At 36.6% G+C, this 26,293-nt stretch overlaps 1 protein-coding gene across 2 annotated transcripts in view; it reads right to left on the bottom strand.

Annotated features, from left to right (window-relative positions):
• Window positions 1–26,293, bottom strand: part of DPH5 (diphthamide biosynthesis 5) — a 36,243-nt gene that overhangs the window by 2,622 nt on the left and 7,328 nt on the right. For both annotated transcript variants that reach the window (XM_038541190.1, XM_038541189.1), the window contains 5 exons: window positions 24,196–24,320; window positions 16,005–16,113; window positions 5,818–5,938; window positions 3,070–3,109; window positions 206–309 (listed from right to left, as the gene is read on the bottom strand). In XM_038541190.1, coding sequence (XP_038397118.1) covers window positions 206–309; window positions 3,070–3,109; window positions 5,818–5,938; window positions 16,005–16,113; window positions 24,196–24,320 — 499 coding nt within the window. The remainder of the gene's footprint in view (window positions 1–205; window positions 310–3,069; window positions 3,110–5,817; window positions 5,939–16,004; window positions 16,114–24,195; window positions 24,321–26,293) is intronic.

The raw sequence follows: 26,293 nt of genomic DNA, 5'->3' as shown, positions 1-26,293 counted from the left end.
AACTCTCATTATTTTTCCTTTGGTACAACTTTCAGCCTGTGAAATTTAAAAGTGATTTAAAAAATGACAAGAAAAAATACAATGCAAACACACTCTCACTTTGGTTGTGGTGATGTGTGTGTGGGGGTATATGTGAAGTTATATCATGTACACATCTCAATGTAGCAGTAGGAAACATAAGAAGCCCTTTTAGGGCCTTGAGTACCTGGTTCTTCTCCTCGCATTCGCTGATTCTGAACAATCTCCAGAAGTTGCTGGGCTGCTTGGTTTATACTCATATACCGAGGAGGTTCATAGATCTTCCTTCCTCTGTAAATATAAAACGAGATGCCACTGTTCTTAGCCATGAGATTACATAATACATTTTTAATGTAATTATCTCCCCAAGTGTAATAAGTCTACATTCTGTTTGAAGCACTCATATGTTACCCACTTTAGGTATACTAAAGCATGAATACCATAATTTTTTAAGTTTAAACTTTTTTTCATTGTTCTACTTCAACTGTCCTCTGATCCCATTGAAATGTTGGCATAAGTAAAAATCCAACAACTTAATGATAAATCTTCAAATCAAAGTTACTTTTACTTAAAGTGATACCCTAGGCAAAAATAGTTCAAATTAAGTGGCAATTTGTTCTAGATCCTGGCTTAATCAGGTTCTATAGTGTTCATTTTTATTACCATGTTTAAACTATATATTCCTCTTTTCACTTCTTCCTATAAGAAAAGGAAACCAAAGCAGTAAATATCTGAAAATCTTGGAGGATCAGATGTGTTTACTTCTGACGGCTTAAAGCCTACCATGTCTGCCCAACAATCTGATAAAAATACTACTATGTAGCTTACAAAACAGTTCATACAGATTTTATTGACTTTTTTTTAAAATTTTATTTATTTATTCATGAGAGACATAGAGACTGAGAGAGAGGCAGAGACACCGGCAGAGGGAGAAGCAGGCTCCATGCAGGAAGCCCGACATGGGACCCGATCCTGGGTCTCCAGGATCACACCCTGGGCTGAAGGCGGCGCTAAACCGCTGAGCCACCCGAGCTGCCCTTTTATTGACTTTCAAAATAATTCTCTAAGTCAGCAATGTCCAAGAGAAATATAATGCAAACCACAACATAATTTTAAATTTTCTCACAGCCATATTAAAAAAGGGAAAAATTTTAATATTATTTTACCCAATATATCCAAAATACTAGATTTCAACATTTACACCTATAAAAAGTATTATTATTATTATTTAGATTTTATTTATTCATGAGAGAGAGAGAGAGAGGCAGAGGGAGAAGCAGGCTCCATGCAAGGAACCCGATGTGGGACTCGATCCTGGGACTACGGGATCACACCCCGAGCCAAAGCCAGGTGCTCAACCACTGAGCCACTCAGGTGTCCCAACAGCTATAAAAATTATTAAAGAGACTGTTTTTTTTTTTTTTTTTAAGATTTTATTTATTTATTCACGAGAGACACAGAGAGAGGGAGGCAGAGACATAGAGGGAGAAGCAGGCTCCATCAGGAAGCTCGACGTGGGACTCGATCCCAGGACTCCAAGATCACGCCCTGGGCCAAAGGCAGATGCGCAACTGCTGAGCCACCCAGGCGTCCCAAAAGAGACTGTTTTTATACCAAGTTTTTGACATCTGGTATTTCATACTTATAGCACAAAATTCAAATGTTAAATTTTCATTAGAAATATTTAATCTGTATTTAAATTTCATAAAATTCATGGCTATAAAAGTAGATTTACACATTGAAGTTATTCTAAATATACTTTTCCAATAACTAAGTTGAGTATTATTTGTTGGGCTGGCGGGATCAAGGGGAATAGGTAGGCACCAACAAAATGGCAGCAGATGCCCCACCTTGTGGCTCCCACCTCAGAGCTTTCCCACCACCAGCAGACCGACCGAGGACACCTCATCAGGGGAAGAAGGACCTATGCAGGAAACCTGAACTGTACTTTACCCAGACCCCATATAAGGGCATGAGGAGTTATCGCCCCAAGCAGATTCCACCAGTAACATGCCCTAATACCTATCACCCCATAGAGACACACAACCCCTTTCCCCTCCCATTAAAGCCCACTTGCCCTCCCCAGCCTGTGACTTCCCGGCTCTCTCCCTCCCCTGTGGCCTGCGGAACCTCGAGAGAGCGCATCCCATTAAAAGCCTGTTTTGACCAACTTTTGCCTGGCCTATTTCATTTCACTATTAATCGGATTAAACCTTGTTTTTATTAATTAAAATTAAATTATAAATTCAGTTCCTCGGTTACATTAGCCATGTTTCATGTGCTCATTAGTCAAATAAGACTCAGAAACCAAAGTAACTTGCCTAAGGGCACATAACCAGAGGCAGACTCAGGACTCACATCCATGTCTTCTGACTTCCAATTCATTAATTCATTCTGCAAATATTTACAGGTGCCTATTAGGTGCCAACCACCCACCGGTTTCAGTATTGAATCTGTAAGACCTATTGATATTTCTGCCCTATCACATTGCTTATCATTCTTTCATAAGATTTTTTTTTAATTTTTATTTATTTATGATAGTCACAGAGAGAGAGAGAGAGAAAGAGGCAGAGACATAGGCAGAGGGAGAAGCAGGCTCCATGCACCAGGAGCCCGATGCGGGATTCGATCCCGGGTCTCCAGGATCGCGCCCCGGGCCAAAGGCAGGCGCCAAACCGCTGCGCCACCCAGGGATCCCTCTTTCATAAGATTAAGTGTTTAATTTTTAACTGTTAATGAAAGCTGATCTTCAACAATCTTTAGAATTCATGTCACGTAGAATTTATTGTGCAAGAAATTAAAAATAGATTTAAACAGGGGTGCATGAGTGGCTCAGTTGGTTAAGTGTCTGCCTTCAGCTCAGGTCATGATCCCAGAGTCCCTGGATCAAGCCACAGTGGGCTTCCTCCTCAGCAGGGAGTCTGCTTCTCCCTCTGCCCCTTCCCCCTGCTTGTGTGCACGTTCTTGCCCTCTCTCAAATCAATAAATAAAATCTTTAAAAAAAAACAGACATAAAAAAATAGACATAAACATTCTCAGATAAGAACTTACTTGATTAGATTCTCCAAAGATTGCTCCTTTATTTTGATGTCTGTAAGAAGCAAAAAATAGTTCTCTTTTAATTAACTACTTTATCCAAAACCCTGTGTGTAAATTTCAGTTGAGTCGCTTAAATTTTTGGGAAACATTCTTCTCAAGTCTCTCAAATGCTCATTTGAGAGCGTATGACAGTCTTCCTTCACACTTGTATCAAGCCAGTGTTTTACTGAAATACAGAGAAGAATGGAAGCTTGTGGTGTGTAAAGGTCATTAGTTAGAACACAAACATGAGGTTGGCCCTGAGATCATCTGAAAGGATCTAATTTCCTCTTGGAAAAGAAGACACAGGAAAGAGTAAGATAAATATTGGCATATACACTACCTAACAGCTAATCAAAATCTTTGTGTTCATTTGTACTAGCTGGTAACTGCATAGACCCAACTCTTACTGTGTTCCTGTTCTTTATTTTTCAGGCACAAGAATATAAGCTTTAATGCATGGAACGTTAACAGAAGAAAATTCTCATATTTTGAAAAGAAACCTTTGCTTTCTTGTGAATGGGTAAGACATGACTAATAACTTATAAATAAGCACTTTAATAAGAAATATTCATACTCTCAACAGCGTTTTCCCAAGCACTGACTACCAGGGATTGGGCTACCACCAGGTCCAGAAGGCATATAATCTCTGCTTCCCTGAAGCTTGAAATGCAAGTGTCACAAATATTCATTCCTTACACTTGTTAATCACTGATGCTCAGCTGAACAATTTGGTAAAAGGTAAAAAATTACAAGCACTCTACATCCTCACAGGAACTCAGTACACAACAGCAAGAGCAACAGCTGCTTCCTGTTCTACATGCTAAAAACAAATGGTTCAGCCAAAGTTTGGTTTTGCAAAAATAAATACAGCATAACTAAAGGGTCTTTTTGATAGACTTCTATAGCTTTCGTAAGTGATTATTAAAGTTGTTCTTATAAAGGAGATTAAACAGTTTCCTAGGAAAATACAGCAGAGGTTAATCCTTTATAAGTATTTGTAAATGTTCTTATAAGCAGCAGTGAATGTATTTTTCAGGTTCAAAATATCATTAATTATTTAAAATTTCCACTTGCTTAGCACATAGAAGAAAAAATGTGTATTGGTTATTGAAAATAGCCTGCAGTACCATTAACAGTAAATGTCAACTTAGACTTCCTTTACATGGCATCTGTTAAGATTTAAAAAATTTTTTAAAAATTCAACACACTTATTAGTTTGTTCACCTTAAGGTTCTGAAATGTTGTGACAATAAAGCTTTTAGTTTACTATTTTAACTTTTTAAATGGTATGTTTTATAGAACCTGGTTTTAAAAATGAGGAGTGTTGGGAAGGATTTTTACAGGCAAATGCTTTTTGATCAAACTGCATTAAAAGACTGCATTATTGAATATTTGATCTCACACCAGACCTGTCTTAATATTCTTTCCTTTTTTTCACACAGGCCACAATTATTCCTTTCTACTTCTACTTGTTAGAAGGTAAGCATCTTCTATTCACCTTAGTAAGCACCTAGAAATGCAAAGTACCCAGCAGATGCTCCATAAATGTCTACTGAATAAATTCACTCACGTGGCTCTACTACCACCCATCCACCAGCCCATCTTAAACTACTCCTTCAGTAGCATAAGTCCCAACTCCTTCATGAAGTCTGTGTTCACTTCCCCTCAAAAGCTCTTTGTTCTTTGAAATATCTATATAGTTATTATATTTTGTTAATATCTAATTACATCATGTATATCTTTTTTTTTTACATCATGTATATCTTATCTTTCAGAGTACATTTTAAATTCTCTGTAGTTTTCTAACATGGTATATTCTCACGAATCCCTACAGGGTCTGGACCACAGCTGGCATCCAATAAATATATACTAATTTAAATGATGAGAATTCCAGATGATTAAATGATGAGATCTATGGTTTGAGGATCTGGAATCATGATATCTTATACTTCACACCTTGTTCCTGCTTTTGTTAATGGAGCAAGGAAGATAGATTGTTTAGCCTTGTTTGTCTTTTCCCAGGAAAGCCAAGAAAAGGAGCAGCTCTTAGAAAGAGAATTCAAGAGCCAAAGTTCTGGCTTGTCTTTCCTGCCTCTCCATACAATAGAACTTAATTGTTCTTTAAACTTTTGTACTTAGCAACTAGATTTCAAAACCCTGAGGGCAGGACGTATTTCTAATATTTCCTTAGTGTTCCATAAAAAAACCTAACTCTAAAATGGGCATAAAATATAGCAAGTTAAGGTAGGTAACACAGTGGGAAAATGATTTAATATCTCCAGGCCTCCAGTTCATCTGTAAAATAAGATGATCTCCAGAGTCTGTTTCAAATCTGTGATTCTGATAGCATCAATACTGTAGTATTCAGAGAACATCTCTAGAACATACAGAGAAGGGCACTTGGTAAGAATCAACGTTTGATACAGGTGTGCTGAACTGCAGTTAATTGACAGGGTCTTGATGGATAATGGGTAAGATATAGAATGCTGGAGAGGATCCATGAGAGGGCGGGGAGTAGGAGGGGAGTAGCATGCAGGCAGGAATAGCCATGTGGTGTTTGGAACGGAAAATGCATACATCCCAGAGTATGGGAAAGCGTGTAGCATGCAGAGTGGTTAGACTGGGTCCTTTCTTACGTCTAGCTAGTCATCCACAGAACAAAATGAGAACAATATGACCACTCCATATTGTGCTTTAAGGAAACTCCAAAATCCTTACCTAGTAAGCATAATGTATGCATGCCGTTTTGTCTATTCTTCTTCACTTTGTCAAAGAAGCTTTCTGGTCTCCAAGTGTCTGTCCAAAAAACAATAGAAATCGTCTCTCCAAACTTATACAACTAGAAAAAATAAAAACATCAATTACTAATGGAACAATTCACTACTTACTATTTTAAAGATAATAAACAAAACAAAAAGTGAGAACCAGACCCGAGATGGGTTGGGGATCAAATCTGTCACCACAGTAGTAAATGTTCTCTTTGGTCCACACAGCAGCGGTGTCTGATGCCCTTTCAAGTCCTTTACATGGCCACGACTTCCAATTTACCTACCAATGAGCTTTATTCCCAAAGTCTACTTGGAAACTGTCTAAAAAGTCTATGGAAGCCCTGCCATCCAGTGGCAGTCAAATTCTCAGATCGGTGTAGAAAGACCCATTAACTCCAAGAATTCAGTCATCAATCTTCTTGCCACATATAATGTTTCTCTGTTAAAAATTCATCTACCTGATGAGTTCCAATGCGTTCCAATGTAAGATTCCTGGAATACTTTCACCCAAGCTATAAGGAATACGCCTAGCCCTGCTGGAAGGTTCTGCTATTGTTATTATTCTATGAGAGGCAAAATTATCTAAAAAATGTTTATTACAGATCATCCACTATATGCCAGATGTTACGTTCTGCATAGGTATAAAAGTGAGAATCAAACCTGAGCTGTGGCCTTCATGGAGAATGTAGTCTTGCTCATACCTCAGAGAGCAGGCAAAAGCTCTGGAGCCATGGCTCTAGTTCTTCCTAGCTGGGTGATCATGGACAAGTAATTTTCCTGACTTTAAAAAGAAACTCCCCTGCAAGATGTGTATAACTATAAACCTAATAATGTGCTTTTTTTTTTTTTAAGGATTAAATGACATAAAGTGTGTAGAGTGCTTAGTGCATTGCAGATAGTAGAAACAATAAATATTAGGAACATGATGATATAAAAACGATGTTTATAATGATGATCTGAAAATGTTCTAAAATGCTGTGTCTTGCTATAATCCAACCGCTTTTCCTATTGGAGTAAGCTCAAAAATATTGCCAAATATTTGAAATAACACAGGTTGATGATGTTTATTGTTGTTGTATGCTTTAATTCAGATAAATTTAACAGTTTACATTCTATAAAGGATTTTTGGCATCTTTGATCAGATTTTGAAATATTGGTATTACTCTGTAAAAAAGAAAATTGTCGAGGTTAAAGAAACATACACTTTAGGTCTTCAATATTTTAAGAGTTATGGAAATATATATACTCATGAAGGTATAATGTTCATTCAGAAAGAAAGGGATAGATTATTTAAGAGAGAATTGTGATGCTAGTCACATATAAACACTAGCTGCAGCATGCTGTGGAAAAGCTTCTTGGACTTGTCTAATTTGGGGGATTAAAGAAAACCTCACATAAGCACTGCTTTCTAGGACCCTGATTTATAGACTGTAACCATTCCCATGGCAGTGCCGCAAACTTCTTCAACGAATTCTGGTACATTATGCAAACAGTTGCACCATTTAAGATGTCAGTCCCTCAAAGAACAGAAAGATCAGTCCTTTGTGTTTCACAATCCAAGGACTTACCAGTAAACCATAAAATAAATTGGAGTAAAATCATACTGTCACAAGAATGAGGCTGCAAAAGTCTAAGCACTGTCTTATAAATGTTAGCCTTTGTGCTGTGATCATTTTCCCCCAAAATGTTATTAATGCAAATCTAAATTTAGAGACCACAAAAAGAGCTGTTTTTTTAAGAACAGTATATAAATACAGGTCTTTTTTAGTTTTAACCTGAAGTTATAAAGAAAGCAGTATTTATCTAACTTGATATTGGATTATGTTTTCATCTATTGAAGATAAAAACTCAAAAATGAACCACTTAATTATATATTAGGCAATATTTAAAGCAAGAAGATGCACAAGAAAGACAAATATTAGGTAGCAAATAATAATTATAAAAAAAAAGAGATACAGGCTGTATTGAAAGAGTTGAGCATTATCCCCACTTGGAAAGCACCAGAAGATGACATCTGAAGTCAGAATATAAACTTGATCTTAAAGAGGAGACAGGATGGGGGAAGTTGATCATGGGGAAATTACAAGACGGTATGAACAACCTAAGGGAGGTGGGAACCCTTGGGCAATCCTTAGCATGGCATTAAGCAATTATCTTGCCTGACTGGCCTTTAACAAGTATCCAATTCCTGACAGCTTACCATGTGACAATTCCTGTCAATGCCAGCTCTATAATTTATCTAGAACTGACCTCATTTCTTTCACCACTACCTTAGTTTGAGTCCTCAATGCCACTTGCCTGAACCTTAACTATCTTCTAATTCATCTCACTGCCACCAATATTTCCTTCTTTTCAGAAGCTGTTTCATAAAATCCATTTTAATTAGGTTTTAATGCTTTGTCATTTTATATTCAGATGAAAAACAGCTGGTGATTTTTAAGTTAAAAAACATCTTCTTGGGGCACCTGGGTGTCTCAGTTGGTTAAGTGTCAGACTCTTGATTTTGGCTCAGGCCATGATCTCATGATCTCAGCTTTGCCCTTGGTGGGGAGTCAGCCTGAGGATTCTAACCCTCTCCCTGTACCCCTCTTCCTGCTCGTGCTCTTTCTAAAAGAAATCTTTTAAAAAAATTTCTTTACATATAGAAAATCAGAAAATTTAACTTGCTAATAACTTTGTGAAGCTCCACAAAGGTACATATAAATATAAATCCTAAGTCAGATCAGTTAAATCTGTGAAGTAAAAAAAGAAAGCTGACCCAGCAGAGTCGTCAACAAACATACCACAAAAACCACATATTAAAGAGTTACCAATTTTCTATACAGAATATTGGCCTTGGAATTTTTTTTTTTAATTCCCACAAACATTTTTCTTAACACTGATGAAACACTGATTTTGCTGACACTAAGAAAGATTATGCACATGGTCACATACTAGGTACATAGATAAAGTTGAAGACAAAAGAGCCACAAAATTTATATGATCATGTATGAATGAATTCAGATACTAATTAAATGGAAGAGTTTTAAATTAAAGTTCATAATTCCAAAGATATATCAGCTTGGGGTGGGGAGGGAAAGATAAGTAAATAAACAATTCAACTCAGCAAATATTTGTTGTATACTGATTATATGCATGGCACTGTGACAAAGTACAATGGAAGATGTGAAGATGAGTAAACCAAGAAGTTTATAATATGCCCAACACATAAACATATACAAATAACTGAATATTCTACACAGGATGAGGATTTACCAGGATTGTTGAAGTAGAAAAATGGTACAATCGCATCTGCAACTTATAAAGAAAACTATTATGTGGGAGAGAATGATGATAAGGTATTAAAATATTGACTACAAAGTTACAGTTGAGGGTCTCCTGGGTGGTTAAATTAAGTGTCTGACTTGGGCTCAGGTCAAGCTCTCAGGGATTGAGCCTTGCCTCAGGCTCCCTGGGGAGCTCAGCAGGGAGTCTGCTGTCCCTCTCCCTCTGCCCCTCCCTCTGCTCTCTCTTTCAAATAAATAAAATTGTAAAACAAAACAAAACAAAACAAAAAGTTATAGTGGAAATGGAAAGGAAAGAAAAAGCATTTTTAATGTGCCCATGATTCAGCAGGTGGTCAAAATAATTCCAAAGTGACTAAAACAATAGGGAGTTTACCTAGATGAGTTCTTCTAAGTTTACATAGAGGGCACAGATCTCCTTATTACCTAGTTTAGGGTTCTCTGTACTAGGTTAGACTTTATCATTTCTACATTAGTTCCTGGACAACACTGAAATCAATTCAATGCTTTTTGAAAACTACCAGTAAGAACTACTATAAGGTCAAAACAATGCTGTTTATTACAATGAGTGTTGTATTATGAAAAAAAAGGAAGGAAATGAGTTGTTACTTTTTAAAAGTAATATACATTTTTTTCCAAAGTAGAAATGTATTATATAAACAGAACATATGGCAATAATTAGGGTCACTCACGCAACAGAGAAAGTGGAAGCATTTCATAATGATGAAAAAATTATACAACCTTTTCCCTGAAGTCAGCCGCAACTGATAATGCAGTTGTATGCAGAAATCATTGCTATCTGGTTTCACTGAACTGTCTCATTTATCTGTCCTTTAAAATGTCTCGGAACCATTTTAGTCACCAATTTTTTTTTAAAAAAGAATCTGTTCTATTACACAAATGTAACAAGAAGTGATAAATACCACACAAAAAAAATATGCTAGAATTTGTAATTTCTTCTTTATTCAGCTTGTCACCTTCGGGTCAATATATACAGATAAGAGTTGAAGACTAAAGGAAAATATACCAAACTGGCAGCTAATTATGGTTATATCTGGGTAGTGAAACTACAGATGTGTGCATGTTCTTTATACTTACTGTATTTTACCAATTTTATATGTATATGTCACTTATCATCAAGGAAAATAGAGTTATTTTTTAAAAACAATTCTTCTAGGGTGCCTGGGTAGTTGTCAGTTAAGCTTCTGCCTTTTGCTCAGGTCATGATCCCAGGGTCCTAGAATTAATTAAGTCCCACATCGGGCTCCACATTCAGCAGGGAGTCTGCTTCTTCCTCTCCCTCTGCCCCTCCCCACTGCTGGTACACACACACACTCTCTCTCTCTCTCAAACAAATAAAATCCTTAAAACAAAATAAAGCAAAAAAATCCCACAAAAAGCAAAAACAATTCTTCCTAAGCAGAAACAATGGTAAATGAAAGCAATTTTGATTCTGCATGATTAAGGTACTAAATGCTTAACTTGAAAAATTCAAGAAAAAGACTTCTTTTTGCCTTTTGTGTATTGACAAAAAACAAAACAAAACAAAACAAAAAAAACAAAAAACAAACAAACAAAAAAACCACCCAATTTTTTGTTATTGGGAATGCTGCAATATAACTAACTTGCCTGGCTCTTCACAATAGATGGATTTTTCTTTGACTAGAGATATCTTCAAAATACAAATTACACAAGTGTTAGAGATATCTGTTACTTAGAAATTTCAAAGAACATGATTTTTAAGTATATGTATTTATAACCATTATTTAAATTGTGAAAAATCCAAAGATTTACTTAATGAAAATTTGAGTATCTAATCAATTTTGGTCAAGGTAACCTCTATCTAAAGTTAGAAAATAGGCCAGCTTTTTGGCTTCCAAATCTAGAAGACATTAGAGTTTACCTAGTTTAGTATTCTCCGTACTTTTTAATGCCAAATCTTTTTTTCCAAATAAATCCTTTTTAAAAAAATTTTTTTTATTTATTCATGAGACACAGAGAAAGAGGCAGAGACATAGGCAGAGGGAGAAGCAGACTCCCTGCGGGGGGCCTGATGCAGGACTCGATCACAGGACTCCAGGATCATGATGTGAGCCAAAGGCAGATGCCCCCAGGTGCCCCCTCCAAATAAATTCTTACAGAATATCAATAGGGTTAAAGATAAAGATTGGGCTCCTCAGGGATTTATTCTTTGCTGTTTGGTCTCAAGTACTTCATTTTCTGCAGAACTGCTAAAGCATCTTCATAGATCTTGGTACACTTTGAAAACCACTGATCTTGTCCAGCATTCCTCCCTATCCCCACTTCATCCCCTTACAGTTAGGAAACCTGACTATCCGGATCCAGAGAAGTTAGAGCACTCCTTAGTTACTCCCTGAGCAAAAGTAAAATCAAGACCTTTTATTTGCAGTTAAACTGTAAACCTTTTTTTCATAATTACTTTTCCTTTGCCAGTTCTACCCAATATATAGTCAGTTCTTATCCAACATATATATTTGCTGTTTTAACTAATCTCTAGGTAACCAAGGTTTTGTGATACATATGTATGTATATGTGGTGTGTGTGTGTGTTTCTGTAATATCTTGCAGATTCCTCAAAGTGCTTCTATGACTCTCGTCTTTAACTGAACATTTCTCCCTTTTGGGAATGTATTTACCTTATCGTTCATCTAGCAAACCTCTTGTAATTCATTTTTTAAACCACTTTGAGATATAACTTACATACCATAACATTCACCCATTTTAAGTGTACATTCAATGATTTATAGTAAACAAGTTGCAACTACTATCATATGTAGTTTTAGAAAATTTTTATCACTCCAATCAGATCCCATCTGCCCATTTATAAGTAATAGCTATTCTCAATCCTAACCACTAATTACTTTCTGTCTTCATAGATTGCTTTCTTTGGACAATTTTTTTTTAAAGATTTTATTTATGTATTCATGAGAGACACAGAGAGAAACACAGAGACGTAGGCAGAGGCAAAAGCAGGCTCCATGCAGGGAGCCTGATGAAGGACTTAATCCCAGGACCGCGGGATCACGCCCTGAGCCAAAGGCAGACACTCAACCGCTGAGCCATCCAGGCACCCCTCTTTGGACATTTTATATAAACAAAATCTTACAATATATGATCTTCTGTGTCATCCTTCTTTCACTTAACATACATATACTTAGTATCGATACCAGAACTACTAATTTTTCATAAGACAAAAGGAGAGACTTCAGAGTCTGGAAGTAAATTAAACATTATACTCTTCTATACAATCAATTCACTAAGAATAAAATCCAAAAACTGGAATTGGATTAGAAAGCCTAGTGATCCAACCCTATCTATTTACCTGACCTCAGATTGCTTCTCCCCTCCCTATTACTCTCCAATAAACCCTTCTTTGGTTCCTTTGAAGAGCCACAGTCATTTCCATTTTAGGGTCTTTGCATAAATTATTCCCTGTGACTGGAATATGCTACTTCCTTCTTGATTCATATCTAATCTTAAATAACACCACCTTAGAGAGTCCTCCTTTGACTGCCCAACTCCAACAGTAAAGTCAACTCTCTAACATATACCAGTCTACTGTAACTTCTTATACATCTCACTATCTGATATTTATTTGTTGTTATTATTGCCTCTCCTTCCTACTAGGGCATAAGCTCTCTGAGAGCAGGGACCTTCTTGGACAGCTTTATCAGTGTATCCAAAGGCACTTAGTAGAGAAACAGTAAGTAGGTAAACAATATTTGTTGAATAAAAACAGATTATTATTCCTGTCTTAACTTGACAGTCTCAATACACATTCCACCTAACAAGGAAAATTTTCATGGAACTATGGGGTTTGGAATAAAAAAATCCTATTTTATGGCATGCTTATGATAGACTGCATATCAACTGGTTTTGTGTGTTTAGAAGTATTAGTCTATATAACTACTTACCTTCATTAATACTGAAAATCAAGAGTCTTCTGCTAGTTAAGAAACCACAAAGTGAATGAAAAATACTCAGCAGTCAATTCTGAGCTCTCTCTGTGCTGCTTTGGAAAACAAGAGTAAAGGACCTGGCTGTCTCAGTCAGTTAAGTGTCTGCCTTCGGCTACGGTCATGATCTCAGAGTCCTGGGATCGAGATCCATGTCGGGTTCCCTGCTAAGTGAGGAGGTAACTTCTTCGTCTCCCATCGCCTCCCAACCCTGCCCATGCTCGCTTGCTCTCTGTCTCAAATAAATAAAAAAAAATCTTAAAAAAAAAAAAAAAAAACTTTGCAAAGCATGTACTGTTCAGGTCTGTCATAGCACCCAAACCAGAACTTCAGTTCAATAACTTGATGGCTGTTTTCCCAGTAACTCATGGGAAAGCCTTTCTCAGAGATGACAGAGTGTCTTTCGAAAGTGGTGCCCACTTCCCTTTTAAATAATTGAGAAAGAGAGCATGGCAAGGTAACACATTCTACATTTAGCAAGTGTATTTCTGGGAACTAAAATCTACTTTTCCAATTCTGCCAAACCAAAAGAAAGACAGTAGAGTTCTTTAACTTTCTAAGAAATTTTTTATCTGTTAGGTTGGTGGTTCTCAAAATGGACACCTATACTAGCAGCTTCAGCATCACTGGAGAATTTGCTAGCAGTGTAAATTCTTAGGCTGCTGCCCCGGATCTACTATATCTGAAAATCTGAGGGGAAGGCCAGCCATCTCTTTTCTAAGTCCTATAAGTAATTCTGATGAATACTAAGTCTGAGAACCACCAGTATAGGTTATTGTTTTTCCCATAAATGCTGATCGAAATACCGCAGAGAAAATTATAAGGAAGGGGACTTTGCCACAGTTTATGTATTCTGCAGGATATCCATACATTTGTTTTAAAATTTAAAAGTGTCATGAATATAATGACTGTATTTTTAATGCTTTTTATCTTAGAAAACTGTATAAAAGTTATCACTAATAACCTCTTTCTCCTGGAATATAAATAACTTGGGCAGTACAAAAAGCATATTTTCATAGAGATTTCATCAAACACGTAAGACAGAACCTAAAAAGGCACTTCCTGTTTTTCACACAAGTAGTAAGTCATTTGCATACCCAGATTAGAGAATAGAACCAAGATGGGGAAACAATGCTTTGTGGCTGCCTAGAAAAATCCTATAGAAGAGAGAAAACTAAATTAAAAAAAAATAATCTATGTACCATGTGGATATGATTTTAAGGGCTTATTTGGAGACTGCCAATTCTCACAGTAAATTTCCTCTCAAATACCTTCACCTATTTTAAACATGAGAACAATAACACTATACCCCTCTACCAATCTAGAGGATCAGAAGGAGGACAGGGTCACCCTAGTTTAGCTCTTGCCAGTCTGAATGATAGATATACATGTGATGAAGACAAGGATCTTTTAAAAAATTTTATCCTTAAAAAGAAACAAAAACTTTTAAATGATAAGTTATGATAAGTTAGACCAAAAAATGATGGAAAGGGGCTAGGTTAACTTTTCCTAACAGAAATAAAAACAAAACCAATATAAAAATATATATACTCCATTAGCTTAAGATTTATTACCCATCTCTGTCTATCACAAGATTAATTTATTCCTTTCTTTTTTTCCTTTCTCTTGGCAACCATCAGTTCTTAAAAAGCACATTGTCTATGAAAGAGAATACTGGACTGAGAACCAAGAAACTCCATTTACTTACTTCAACACAGCAATGTTCAGAAGGGGTTTAAAGTGTGAAACAGACTTACTTGGCAAGATTTTTTTTTAAAATATGCACTTTATTAGAAGACAAAGAACAAAATTTTTTGCCAATTTAAATGTAATAACTAAGAGAGTGATGAATGCTAAAAGGTAAATCATTTATACCTTTTCTCTGATTCTTCAGAACCAGAGGCAATATTTCTGAGATGACTGGCCAGGATATCAGGATATCAATTAAATTGAGATACTCTTTCCAGTTAATACAGAAAAAACAGACACCTCTAAAGCCACAGATACAGCACTGGTGTCCAATGATGATCTATCTTCTTGTTGTAAATATCTATTTTAAATTATGCATTCCAAGATGACATATTAGGGAATACTTCATTTCATAGATCCTAATATGCACATTTTTTCCCCCTATTATGATATATCTGAAATAGGAAGGGGTCCTTACAAGCAATTAGGTCTTAAAACCATTGTTGGCTATGAGCAGTCATAGTTGTCATAGATCATATATGTATACAAACATCAGAACACAAATGTCAGACTTGGAAAATGAGTATCAGGCAGCCTGGAAGAAAACCCTGGAAACAGTTATGGAGCACTCTTTTAACCCCTCAGAATCAAGACTGATGGTTAAAAATTAACCAACTTTATACAGCAATAATTATTACAAAGGTGGCTTACAAGCCTAATATGAATGGCTTTTGGTTCTTTTGCAGATTCTTTTAATAAATGCTGCATCACGATGCTCTTGATGGCATAGAAAATAATACTGTATAGAAAACATGCTTCAGCAATGCAGAGTAAGTTATCTGGAAGAATGTGAGAAGGCTTTAGGAAAACTTAACCAACTTAATTAGATTAAACTTCCCTGTTTTTGTATGCCAGAGTTGGATTTAAGACTAAAGTCTTTCTGTAGCTAAATTTCAGTGGTCCATTCCAATGAGGAGAAAAAAGATCTAAGTTATAGGAAAATAGTATAAAAAATTCAATATTAAAAAATTTCATACCCACTAATGTATTATATAAAATAGTAATATCTTTTTAAAAAATAGTAATATCTTAAAATTCACAATATGTAACAAAATCTACCTGCAATTTGTAGTTTTCCAAAACATTTTTGCTAACTACCATAAAAAAATATTTTCTTAGTAGTATTACCTGTAAACCACAGCAGCCTACTGCATTCATTATGGAAGCATTGTGAATAACTCGGTAAGAAATTCCCAGTTTTGTTGCTCTCAAAATAAGATCACTGTGTGTGGTAGCCCTGTAGTGAGAAAGATCAAGTTGGATTAAAGTAACCACACTGACTTTTTAAGACAATAAAGGTATAATATTTCATGAGTTCAGGTCAATCATAGGGTTACGGGGGCTGCTTTTCCTCAATTTCTGGGCATTCTGACAAGAAAAGTGTTAAGTCTACACATGCCCTTCATAATGCTGAACTGCACTTGTTACACTCTTAAGCAGCCTTGGCAGCTACAGAGAAAGGGAAGTTTGACTTGCTCTTTTGTCCTGTTAATACCTGCAAAGACATTTGTGGAATGTAAGCTTAGCAACTGAACTCTTGAGCGGCAATTATCACTTTGGGCTCAGGGCCTTCTTAGACTCTTAAAATGACTGCTCTGAGTTCTAAATTATGGAACTATTAGATCTACTTGTTGACTTCTGCTTTTTTTTTTTTTTTAAGATTTTATTTATTTATTCATGAGAGGCACAGAGAGAGAGAGGAGCAGAGACAGAGGCAGAGGGAGAAGCAGGCTCCCCACAAAGAGCCAGATGTGGGACTCGATCCCGGGATCCTGGGATCACATCCTGAGATGAATGCAGACCCTCAACCGCTAAGCCACACAGGCGTCCCAATTTCTGCTATCTTTTGAAGGTTTCTTTTTTTGTGTTTTGAAATACAACAAGGCAGATGGTACAGAACATTTTTGTAGCCTGTTATTCTTTGCCTTTATATTAGGGTTCTATCTGATATAACCGTAGTTGGATTTTACATCTGTCTAACAGTGATTTTATTTATAACTGTTTTCAGTCTGGTTACTGTACATGTAATTAGTATGTGAGCACGTGTATGTGCGTGCATATCCTGTTGCCTTTTCTTTTTTGAGACAAATCTAATGCTTATAATTAGACAGACTGGGAAGAGAGAATATGTGTAAATATAAATATGGATACTGTGAAATGTAACCCCACATCAATTTAGAACTGCATTATTAAGGGCCTTTTTTCCCCTTGATGAAAACTCCTGGCCCTGCTGGGGAAAGCAACATTAGCATGTTTGAGAAAGTACATACAAACCAGCAGAACCTGTCAACTGGTCAATGCATACCAAGTAGGAAGATCAAGGGCTTTCACCCCATGAGGCAGTCAGAAACAGATTAACAAATGCCCACCAGGGAAGCCTGTTTTTAATCACACATAAAATAAAAACTAGTATGAAAAACAATCATTAATTTGATTTAGAGTAAGCTTTTAAAAAACAATATAAATGCCAGTTATAAAGAATGTTTTTAATATCATCTTTAACAGAATTTTACTACTTAACACTAATATTAAGGAAAACTGAATTAGTTACTTGGTAAATTATTTGAATAGATGAGCAGAAAGTAAACCTACTTTAAAATTATATCTCTATCACAACTTCATCTAAAATGACCAGATGTGGTTGGTGCACTATGGAGGTTTAATGACCTGGCAAAGTGATTTGATTTTGTGAAGCTGCCATAAATGTGATTAAATAAGCCCCTCAGATTTCTGCTATGAAAAACTGGTATTTTATCATCACAATTACCCAAATTATATTGCTTCACGAAAAAGAAAAAAAACTGGTTTGAAACACAGGCTTAAAGCATTATACCGGGCATTCCTTCTAGTCCAGGGTCATGAAAACACTTCAATTATGGTGATTGGAAAAGTATGTGTATAAAGACATTTATTACTATTTTAGGGCATGTGGCTCTGTTCAAAATCACATATATATGTGTGTGTATGTATACATGGTTTTCGATAGAGCCATGTGCTCAGAAATAATAATAAATTTAGCTTAATAATATGCTTGCTTCTTGGAATTGCTCTGAAAGCAATTTCAAGAGATTCAAGAATGTTTTAGTCAATGGAGCCAATAAAGAACATAAAGGTGACCAATTTGAATATATAAGACTTGGTATGTTAAAAAAAAAAAAGAAAGAAAAAAAGACTTGATATGTTTATTTTAAACTTGATTTTAGGGCCGCCTGGGTGGCTCAGTGGTTGAGTGTCTGTCTGCCTTTGGCTCAGGGCATGATCCTAGAGTCCCAGGATCGAGTCCCACGTCGGGCTCCCTGCATGGAGCCTGCTTCTCCCTCTGCCTGTGTCTCTGCTTCTCTCTCTCTCATGAATAAATAAATAAAATCTTAAAAAAAAAATGGTTTAATGATGACCCTGTTCAACTATTCTTTATGGGGACAGAAAGCTTACTGTCATCTCTCACATGACTGGGTCAGATCTATTGATGTACTATTTTTTTTAGGGTTATTTACATTCTTTATGTGATTAACTTCCACATTCCTATCAATAACCTGGACAAAAGGGAAAAGATGAAAACTACATGAACTGACTTAATTTCAATTACCTTCTTCAGGAATTTAAAAGTGGATGATAATGATGATTACACTACTTAATGCCACTGAATTGCACTTAAAAATGGCTAGTGGTAAATATTATAATAAACTTTACTATAATTTAAAAGATACTAGAATAAAAAATTTAAGTAATTTTCTTTTTCAAGTTTTATTTCAAATAAGTCGAAAGGGGCTTGAAATTAAAAAATAACTTGTGGTGGTTGTTGTATATAAGGAAGAATTTCAGTACTTTGCTGCATTCCATATTCCCTTCCAGGTGTATCCATTTAATGCATACAAATCGTAATTCAAGACCCAATTAAAATGTACATATTCCCTACTATCATCTTTCTTGTCTCCAACTACTGTATCTCTTGATTATATTTCTTTTTTTTTTTAATATTTTTGTGTTTTTTTTTTTTTTTTTTTTTAATTTATGATAGTCACAGAGAGAGAGAGAGGCAGAGACACAGGCAGAGGGAGAAGCAGGCTCCATGCACCGGGAGCCCGATGTGGGATTCGATCCAGGGTCTCCAGGATCACGCCCTGGGCCAAAGGCAGGCACCAAACCGCTGCGCCACCCAGGGATCCCTCTTGATTATATTTCAATAGTAATCCAGTGAATAAATGAAAAATAACTATAGTACAATAATTATTACACAAATCTGAATCTAGGATTATACACAATTAATTAATGATATAGAGTAAATTAATAGGGGAGGGGAGGGGAGGGGAGAGGAGATGGGGGAGGGGAGAGGAGAGGAGAGGAGAGGAGAGGAGAGGAGAGGAGAGGAGAGGAGAGGGGAGGGGAGGGGAGGGGAGGGGAGGGGAGGGGAGGGGAGGAGAGGAAGCCAGGCACTCATTCCTGAATAAAATAATGGAATATTCATATTCATGGAAGAGGTAGCTGGGTCTTAAAGAATCTATTTTATTGAATAGAAACTGTGGAGGACTAGAGTCAGCAGTGCTGTATGGTATATTTCAGAGTAAGTAGATCCTAAGATTGCTCATCACAAGAAAAAAAATATTTTCTTTTTTTTGTATGATAGATGTTAACTTACTGAGGTAATTATTTTACAATACAGATAAGTCATCTTGCTGTATATCAAAAATTACACACTGCTGTATGTCAATTAAATCTCAATATAATTGGGAATAAAAGAAACAAACTGGTAAGAAAAGTCTTTTAAGCAAAGACATGGAAGACGAATACTGCAAAAACATTTATGAATTGGCAAAGGAGTACAACTAGGCTCTGGCACAGTCAAAAAGAAGAGTAGGTGACAGAGAAAACAGATAAACTGTTAAAAGATTTAGGCCATGAAGTCATTAAGGTTTTTCAGCAGAGTAGTAACAGCATCAAGGTACATTTTTGTTGGCCTCAATTTTTTTATTTTTTATTTATGTGCAATTCTCCCTTCCCCCTCCATCCCCTGTAGACCACCTCCACAATTTCCATGTACTGAATTCTACCCAGACCCAGCTCAAGCACCAACTCCTCCATAACACCACCACTGAAAAACTCCAAACTCTATGGCTTTAAATTTACACTCTTCTGTCCTCTTCCTCGACCCAACCTTTCAGCAGTCTATCAGTTAACCACTCTTTCCTCTCTATTCTCTTTTCTTGGCTTCGGTGACAACACATTCTCTTGGTTTTTCTCCTCCTCTGAGGGTTGACAGACCACAAAATTCAAGTTCCCTAAGGCTTGATCTTCCTGTCTTCCCCTTGTTCCTTCCTAGTGATTTCATCCATTTCTCTGGCTTTAAACACCTTGTCTCTCCCTCTCTCCCCATACATACTCATGACCTCAAAAGCCACATATTGAGGATAACCCCTTCAGATATCACATTGCCTATATGACATCTCAAATTTAAAACATTTCCAGAACCAATTCTTGTCTTCCCCAATTATTTTCCCTAGGAGTTTTCATCATTTCAAGAACTGGCAAGGGCTTACAAAAGGGACTTAAAAGAATGGAAAACTGATAAATTGCTAAAGCTGGAATTCTGGAAAACTTGCTTCTTTCCTTTTCCTCACCTACTACATATATGTTGGCATTCTTCCTTCTGAACTTTTCCCACTTTGTCTTTTTCTCTCCTCTACCAAAGCCACCTGGCTTCCCTAAAAATCCACTTATGTGAGCATTTAAGAGTGATCATTTAAGAATGTCAGATTGTGATTCTTGCTTAAAATCCTTCAAATATTTACCAGAGTACTTTTTTTTTTTTTTAAGATTTTATTTATTTATTCATGAAAAACACAGAGAGAGAGAGGCGGAGACACAGGCAGAGGGAGAAGCAGGCTCCATGCAGGAAGCCTGACGTGGGACTCAATCCGGGTCTCCAGGATCACACCCGGGGTTATAGGTGGCACTAAACCGCTGAGCCACCTGGGCTACCCCTTACCAGAGTACTTCAAACAAAAGCTCTACCCTATCTAAGGCCTTACATGATCTGGGTCCCACCCACCTGTTTAACTCCTTCTTACTCCCTCTCCCTGCCCACTCACTATGCTCCACTCTGGCCTTCCAGGTTTGTTTGTTTTTTTTTTTTAATATTTAATTTATTTATTCATGAGAGATATAGAGAGAGGCAGAGACATAGGCAGAAGGAGATGCAGGCTCCCTGTGGGGAGCCCGATGTGGGACTCGATCCCAGGTCCCCAGGATCACACCTGAACCAAAGGCAGATGCTCAACCACTAAGCCACCCAGGCATCCCCTTCCAGGTCCTTGAATACATTCTTGCAGCTCACCTCTGCTTACAATGTTCTTCCCTTCTGCTGTTCCTTTTATTTCTCAGATACCTGCTTATATATTACCTCAATAGAGAGGATTTTCCCTATGAACCCACAAAAATTAGCCTATTTCTGCTAGTCTTGTTTCCCCCTTACATAAGGCCTATTAAAACTTTAAATTTATTTTTTTCTCTTTGATTGATGTTAACCTCCCCTACTAAACTGTAAACCTCAGGTCTTATCATGTAACATATATCCAGCATGTAGGAGTGCCTGTTGTAAGACAGGTGTTCCAAAGATATTTGTTGAATGGATAAACATCAGTCCAAGATATGCCTGGTCTCACCTTGTGACCCCAGGCAAAATATTAAAAATTCTTTCCATTAATATTTATTTGATATGTACTACTTTGCAAAAGAGGCTAGGGAGATAAAATGTATGAAGGGCAGCCTACAAACCTAAAGAGTAGGTGTATACATTTATCAAAAACAATAGTAATATACAAGAACACGTGAATGACAAGTCAGTAGTTAGGAAGAGATATAACTTCTGATCAGAATAATAAAGGACTGCATTACTGAGAATGTGGTATTTGAGTTAGGCTTCAAGAGACAGCTGGACCTCTGACAATCAGATATATAGCGAAGGGTATTATAGATGAAGGAAAGAGTTTGAACAGATGTATAGAATGAGCAAGCAAGATGATGGGGGAAGGGACAAACTGGTTGGCAGAAGTGAGGGCTTTAGTAAAAGGACAGAACATAGGTAGAAGGGAAGGTTGGACATTATATTTCATATCTGGCCAACGGATGGAGCTAGTAGCTCTCATTTTGAGCTCAAATAAGGTTTTCAAATTGTAGTTTGTTTGTTTTTTAAAGATTTTATTTATTCATGAGAGACGGGGGGGGGGGGGGGGGGGGGGGCGGAAGCAAAGAGGCAGAGCCACCAGGAGCCTGATGCAGGATTTGATCCCAGGACCTTGGGATCATGACCTGAGCCAAAGGCAGAAGCTCATTAGACTGAGCCACTAAGTTGTGGTTTCACAAATATAAATGTGACCACAACATAGGTAATGAATTAAGAGTCTGTATCTGGACCAAGCAAAAGGCTTGGTATTAAATAATAAAGGCTTTATATTAAATAAACTAGGGAATAAAACAACCTAAAAAACTTGGTTAAAAAAAAAAGTCAAAAGCAGTGCTTCTCAAACTAGTGAAAGGCCAATACTTTTAAGTTCTAAATTGTCATGGAACAACAGTTTTGTAATCAAAATTAATGATTTAGAAAAATAAAATATAACATAATACAAAATATAAGTTCCAAATTTTTATTATGAGACTCAGGAGAGACAAAATTACTTTTAAAAAAATGCTATCAAGTTTCTAAATGTTTACTCTCAATTTCTGTAGTTCTCATCATGAACTAGTAAGTTTGTAGGCTGGCACCAGCCTGTAAACCTCAGTTGAGTAGCAGTGGTTTATTGGACTTTGTCAGTGACTGGATGCCTGAGAGTCAGAAGTAACTCTAACAGTACTCTTCTAGGTAACTCTAAGAATTGTGATTTCATCAGGTAAGGAAATCTGGTGAATTCAGAAGGTGTCACTATAAAAAATATGGGATTTTGGCGGGAACCCAGTACAATGAGAAAATCCTATAAGAGTTCTAAGACATTTTAGATATAGGATTTTTCATTCCCTTTATTTTACTATTTTGTGGCTTAAAAACTATATATAGGTACTGCTAATTTGAAGGAAGACGTACTTTTACAAAAAACAATGTCAGAGGCTAAAACAATTTGGATATTTTTAGATGTGTGATTACACAATATCATTTGCAACCAGGTATAAATAATGAAACATAATCTCTGGCACACCACATTACTGTTTTTTGACAGACACATGCACATATAACTCCATTCTTTTGAAAAACATTCTTGGTGGTGAGTTCATAGTGATTTAATTGTCCTTATGTTCCTTAATCTGTGACATAAATCTTAGGTCATAAGTTGGAAACAAAGAACTCCTCTATTTGGCTTGACATTAGTGATTGATGATTTTTTTTTTTAAGATTTTATTTATTTATTCATGAGAGAGAGAGAGAGGCAGAGACGCAGGCAGGGGGAGAAGCAGGCTCCATGCAGAGAGCCTGACCTGGGACTCGATTCTGGGTCTCTAGAATCACACCCCAAGTGAAGGCGGAGCTAAACCACTGAGCCACCAGGGCTGCCCTGTGATTGATGATTCTTAACTAGACAAGCAGAAACACATCTTTTCGTTAATGGCAAAGAATAGAGCTCCCAATGGATACAAGACATTAAAATTTGAGGCGGGACAAATATTTTTTTAAGATTTTATTTATTTGAGAGAGTGAGCAAAAGACAGAAGGAGTAGGAGGAGGGGCAGAAAGGGAAAGATAAGCAGACTCTGCTGAGCTGGGACCCTGATGCAGGACTCGATCCCAAGATCCTGGGATCATGACCTGAGCCAAAGGCAGATAGTTAACTGACTGAGCCACCCAGGTGCCCTGAGGCTGGGCAGATTTTAAATTCAGGGCAAGTAAAGTGACAATATTGCTAAATATAAGGTGATTTAAAAAAAAATTAAGTTAAAAAAAAAAAAAAAAACAAGGACAAAGGAAGCAGAAGATGCTTGTGGTTTACCTGCAAAATAAAAGGTAGGTATGACTCTTGATAATGTAATACACTTAATGATACACTAGTTAAGTCATTTGACATCCTAAGTTACCTTCTAAAAGAACAGGAGCTGCAATGATACAAACTTTAGAACTGACGCTTGATAACCAATGTAAGTTAACACATGATGACATCCTTATCAAGCAGATCATATAATCTCAAAGATAATGAAAGTTTATAAAATTTCAGAGCCTAGGTAAACACAGTACTTTTTTAGGACCAGGCAAGTAAAAGGTCTTAAATATAACAGAATAATTCTGATTTGTTTTTGAAAAGCAAGCAAATTAAAACTCAAAATACCTGCTTTGACTTACCCAAATGGATCACCAACCACAAGGAATGCAACATCACTGATATCGGCATCCTTTAAAATATTATCTGCTTCTTGTTCCACTTCTTCTCTATCAGCAAGAATCAATTTTCTTCCATAAAACTCTTCCTACAGATTTAAGTCCAATATCAAAATGAGACAGCAGATGACCATTTCAACACATGCACCACACACACACACACACACACACACACACACACACACCGATCTTTGGGGCTGGTGCAAATCTTGGCAATCATCCAAACACAGATCACTGACTAGGACTCCTCAGTGGGCTAGCACTCTCTATCATGTTGCAATTAAACTCTGTCTTTGAGGCTGTCGTAATATCCCAAGAGGAGGTAGACCTCCTAACATCTGACGCTTTCTGCATTTTAAATTTACCTCTAAATTTGAGTCTAACGAGCCATGCATGGTGGAACAGAGAACATGCATGAAATTTATTTCAGAAACAGTAATACAGAACATCTCAAATAATAATTATGAACATATATGGTAATTTGGGTTTTATTAAATTTTCCACAGGAAAACATACAGGTATCTGGCTAAAATAAAAGGTAACTTCAATGAGAAATAATAGAAAATTAAGATTTACTTATCTACAGAACCAGCAAACATTCCTGTAATTGCAGGAAAGATTAATTTAAAGCTTTATTTCCTAGTTCCTGCTAAAAAGGCAGAGTTGCAGAGGAAAGAAAAAAAATTCTAATTATATAGGAAGTCTCCATACAAACTGCTTTGTGAACCAACCCCCTGAAGTTCAACTCCAGAGAATAAATCCAGGAGGCTGACCGTAACTGCAGTGGCAGCAGGTAAGTACAGAGTGAACCAGAGTGCTAATAGTCATGTGGTAGTGGTTACAAACTATTATGCAAGGTCATGAATCTTTTTTTTAAATTTTTATTTATTTATGATAGTCACACAGAGAGAGAGAGAGAGGCAGAGACACAGGCAGAGGGAGAAGCAGGCTCCATGCACCGGGAGCCCGACGTGGGATTCAATCCTGGGTCTCCAGGATCGTGCCCTGGGTCAAAGGCAGGCGCTAAACCGCTGCGCCACCCAGGGATCCAAGGTCATGAATCTTATTAACTGATTTCCTGTGGAGTAATATGTAATTCAAATATAGTGAAAATAACACATAGACAAATACTATTTCTTACATGCTGAGAAGTTTGAGTTATAAGGATTATATAGGATGTAAACATTACAAGGATTGCTATACTCAGTATCTTTCAAGCAAAAGAGTAAATAAATGATTAAACATTTGAAGATAAAGGCTCTAGTTTCAACTCTCATAATTATTGCCTAATACTTAACTAGAATCTGAAAATGTGAAAAAAGATCCCTTCCCCTTTTCTCTATATCTTCTCAAAGAAAATGCTCCAGAAGTTCCCAATGACCATGTTTTTACAGACAAAAAATGTTCTCTTTATTTTCACTTTTACCATGTATTTTTTTCTTAATCATTGATTTGTATGTAACTTACTTTAATTTCATGAACCCAGAAAACTTATTAGTGGTAGAACATTTATATTCACGTGTCTAGGGGATCTCTGGGTGGCGCAGCGGTTTGGCGCCTGCCTTTGGCCTAGGGCACGATCCTGGAGACCCGGGATCGAATCCCACGTCGGGCTCCCGGTGCGGGGAGCCTGCTTCTCCCTCTGCCTGTGTCTTTGCCTTTCTCTCTCTCTCGCTGTGTGACTATCAAAAATAAATAAAAATTAAAAAAAAAAATTCACGTGTCTAAGAAGACACACACATGATCATGGAAAACTAAAGGAAACGGTATTTCTTTCTGAACTAACATTTCTTACAATCAAAAAGTCACATGCTACTAGCTTAATGCTAGCAGTATTCCTAAATCCTATTCAATATTTTATAAATGAACACAAAACTCCACTCTCCTCAAGACTTCTATCATGTACCACACTATTTATCATTTATCCTAAGAATCATTTCATTATCTAATCGAAACACAATGTTTATTTAAAAAAAAAAGTATCCACCTATGCACATTGTGCACACACCCAAACACTCCAGTATAATCAAACGGCTGATCCTCTTGGGAAAAAAAGAAAAAA

Source organism: Canis lupus, chromosome 6 (assembly GCF_011100685.1).
Source record: "Canis lupus familiaris isolate Mischka breed German Shepherd chromosome 6, alternate assembly UU_Cfam_GSD_1.0, whole genome shotgun sequence".
Taxonomy (NCBI): Eukaryota; Metazoa; Chordata; class Mammalia; order Carnivora; family Canidae; genus Canis; species Canis lupus.
Note: the sequence above shows the minus strand (reverse complement) of the source record. Positions and strands in the feature narration are given on the sequence as shown.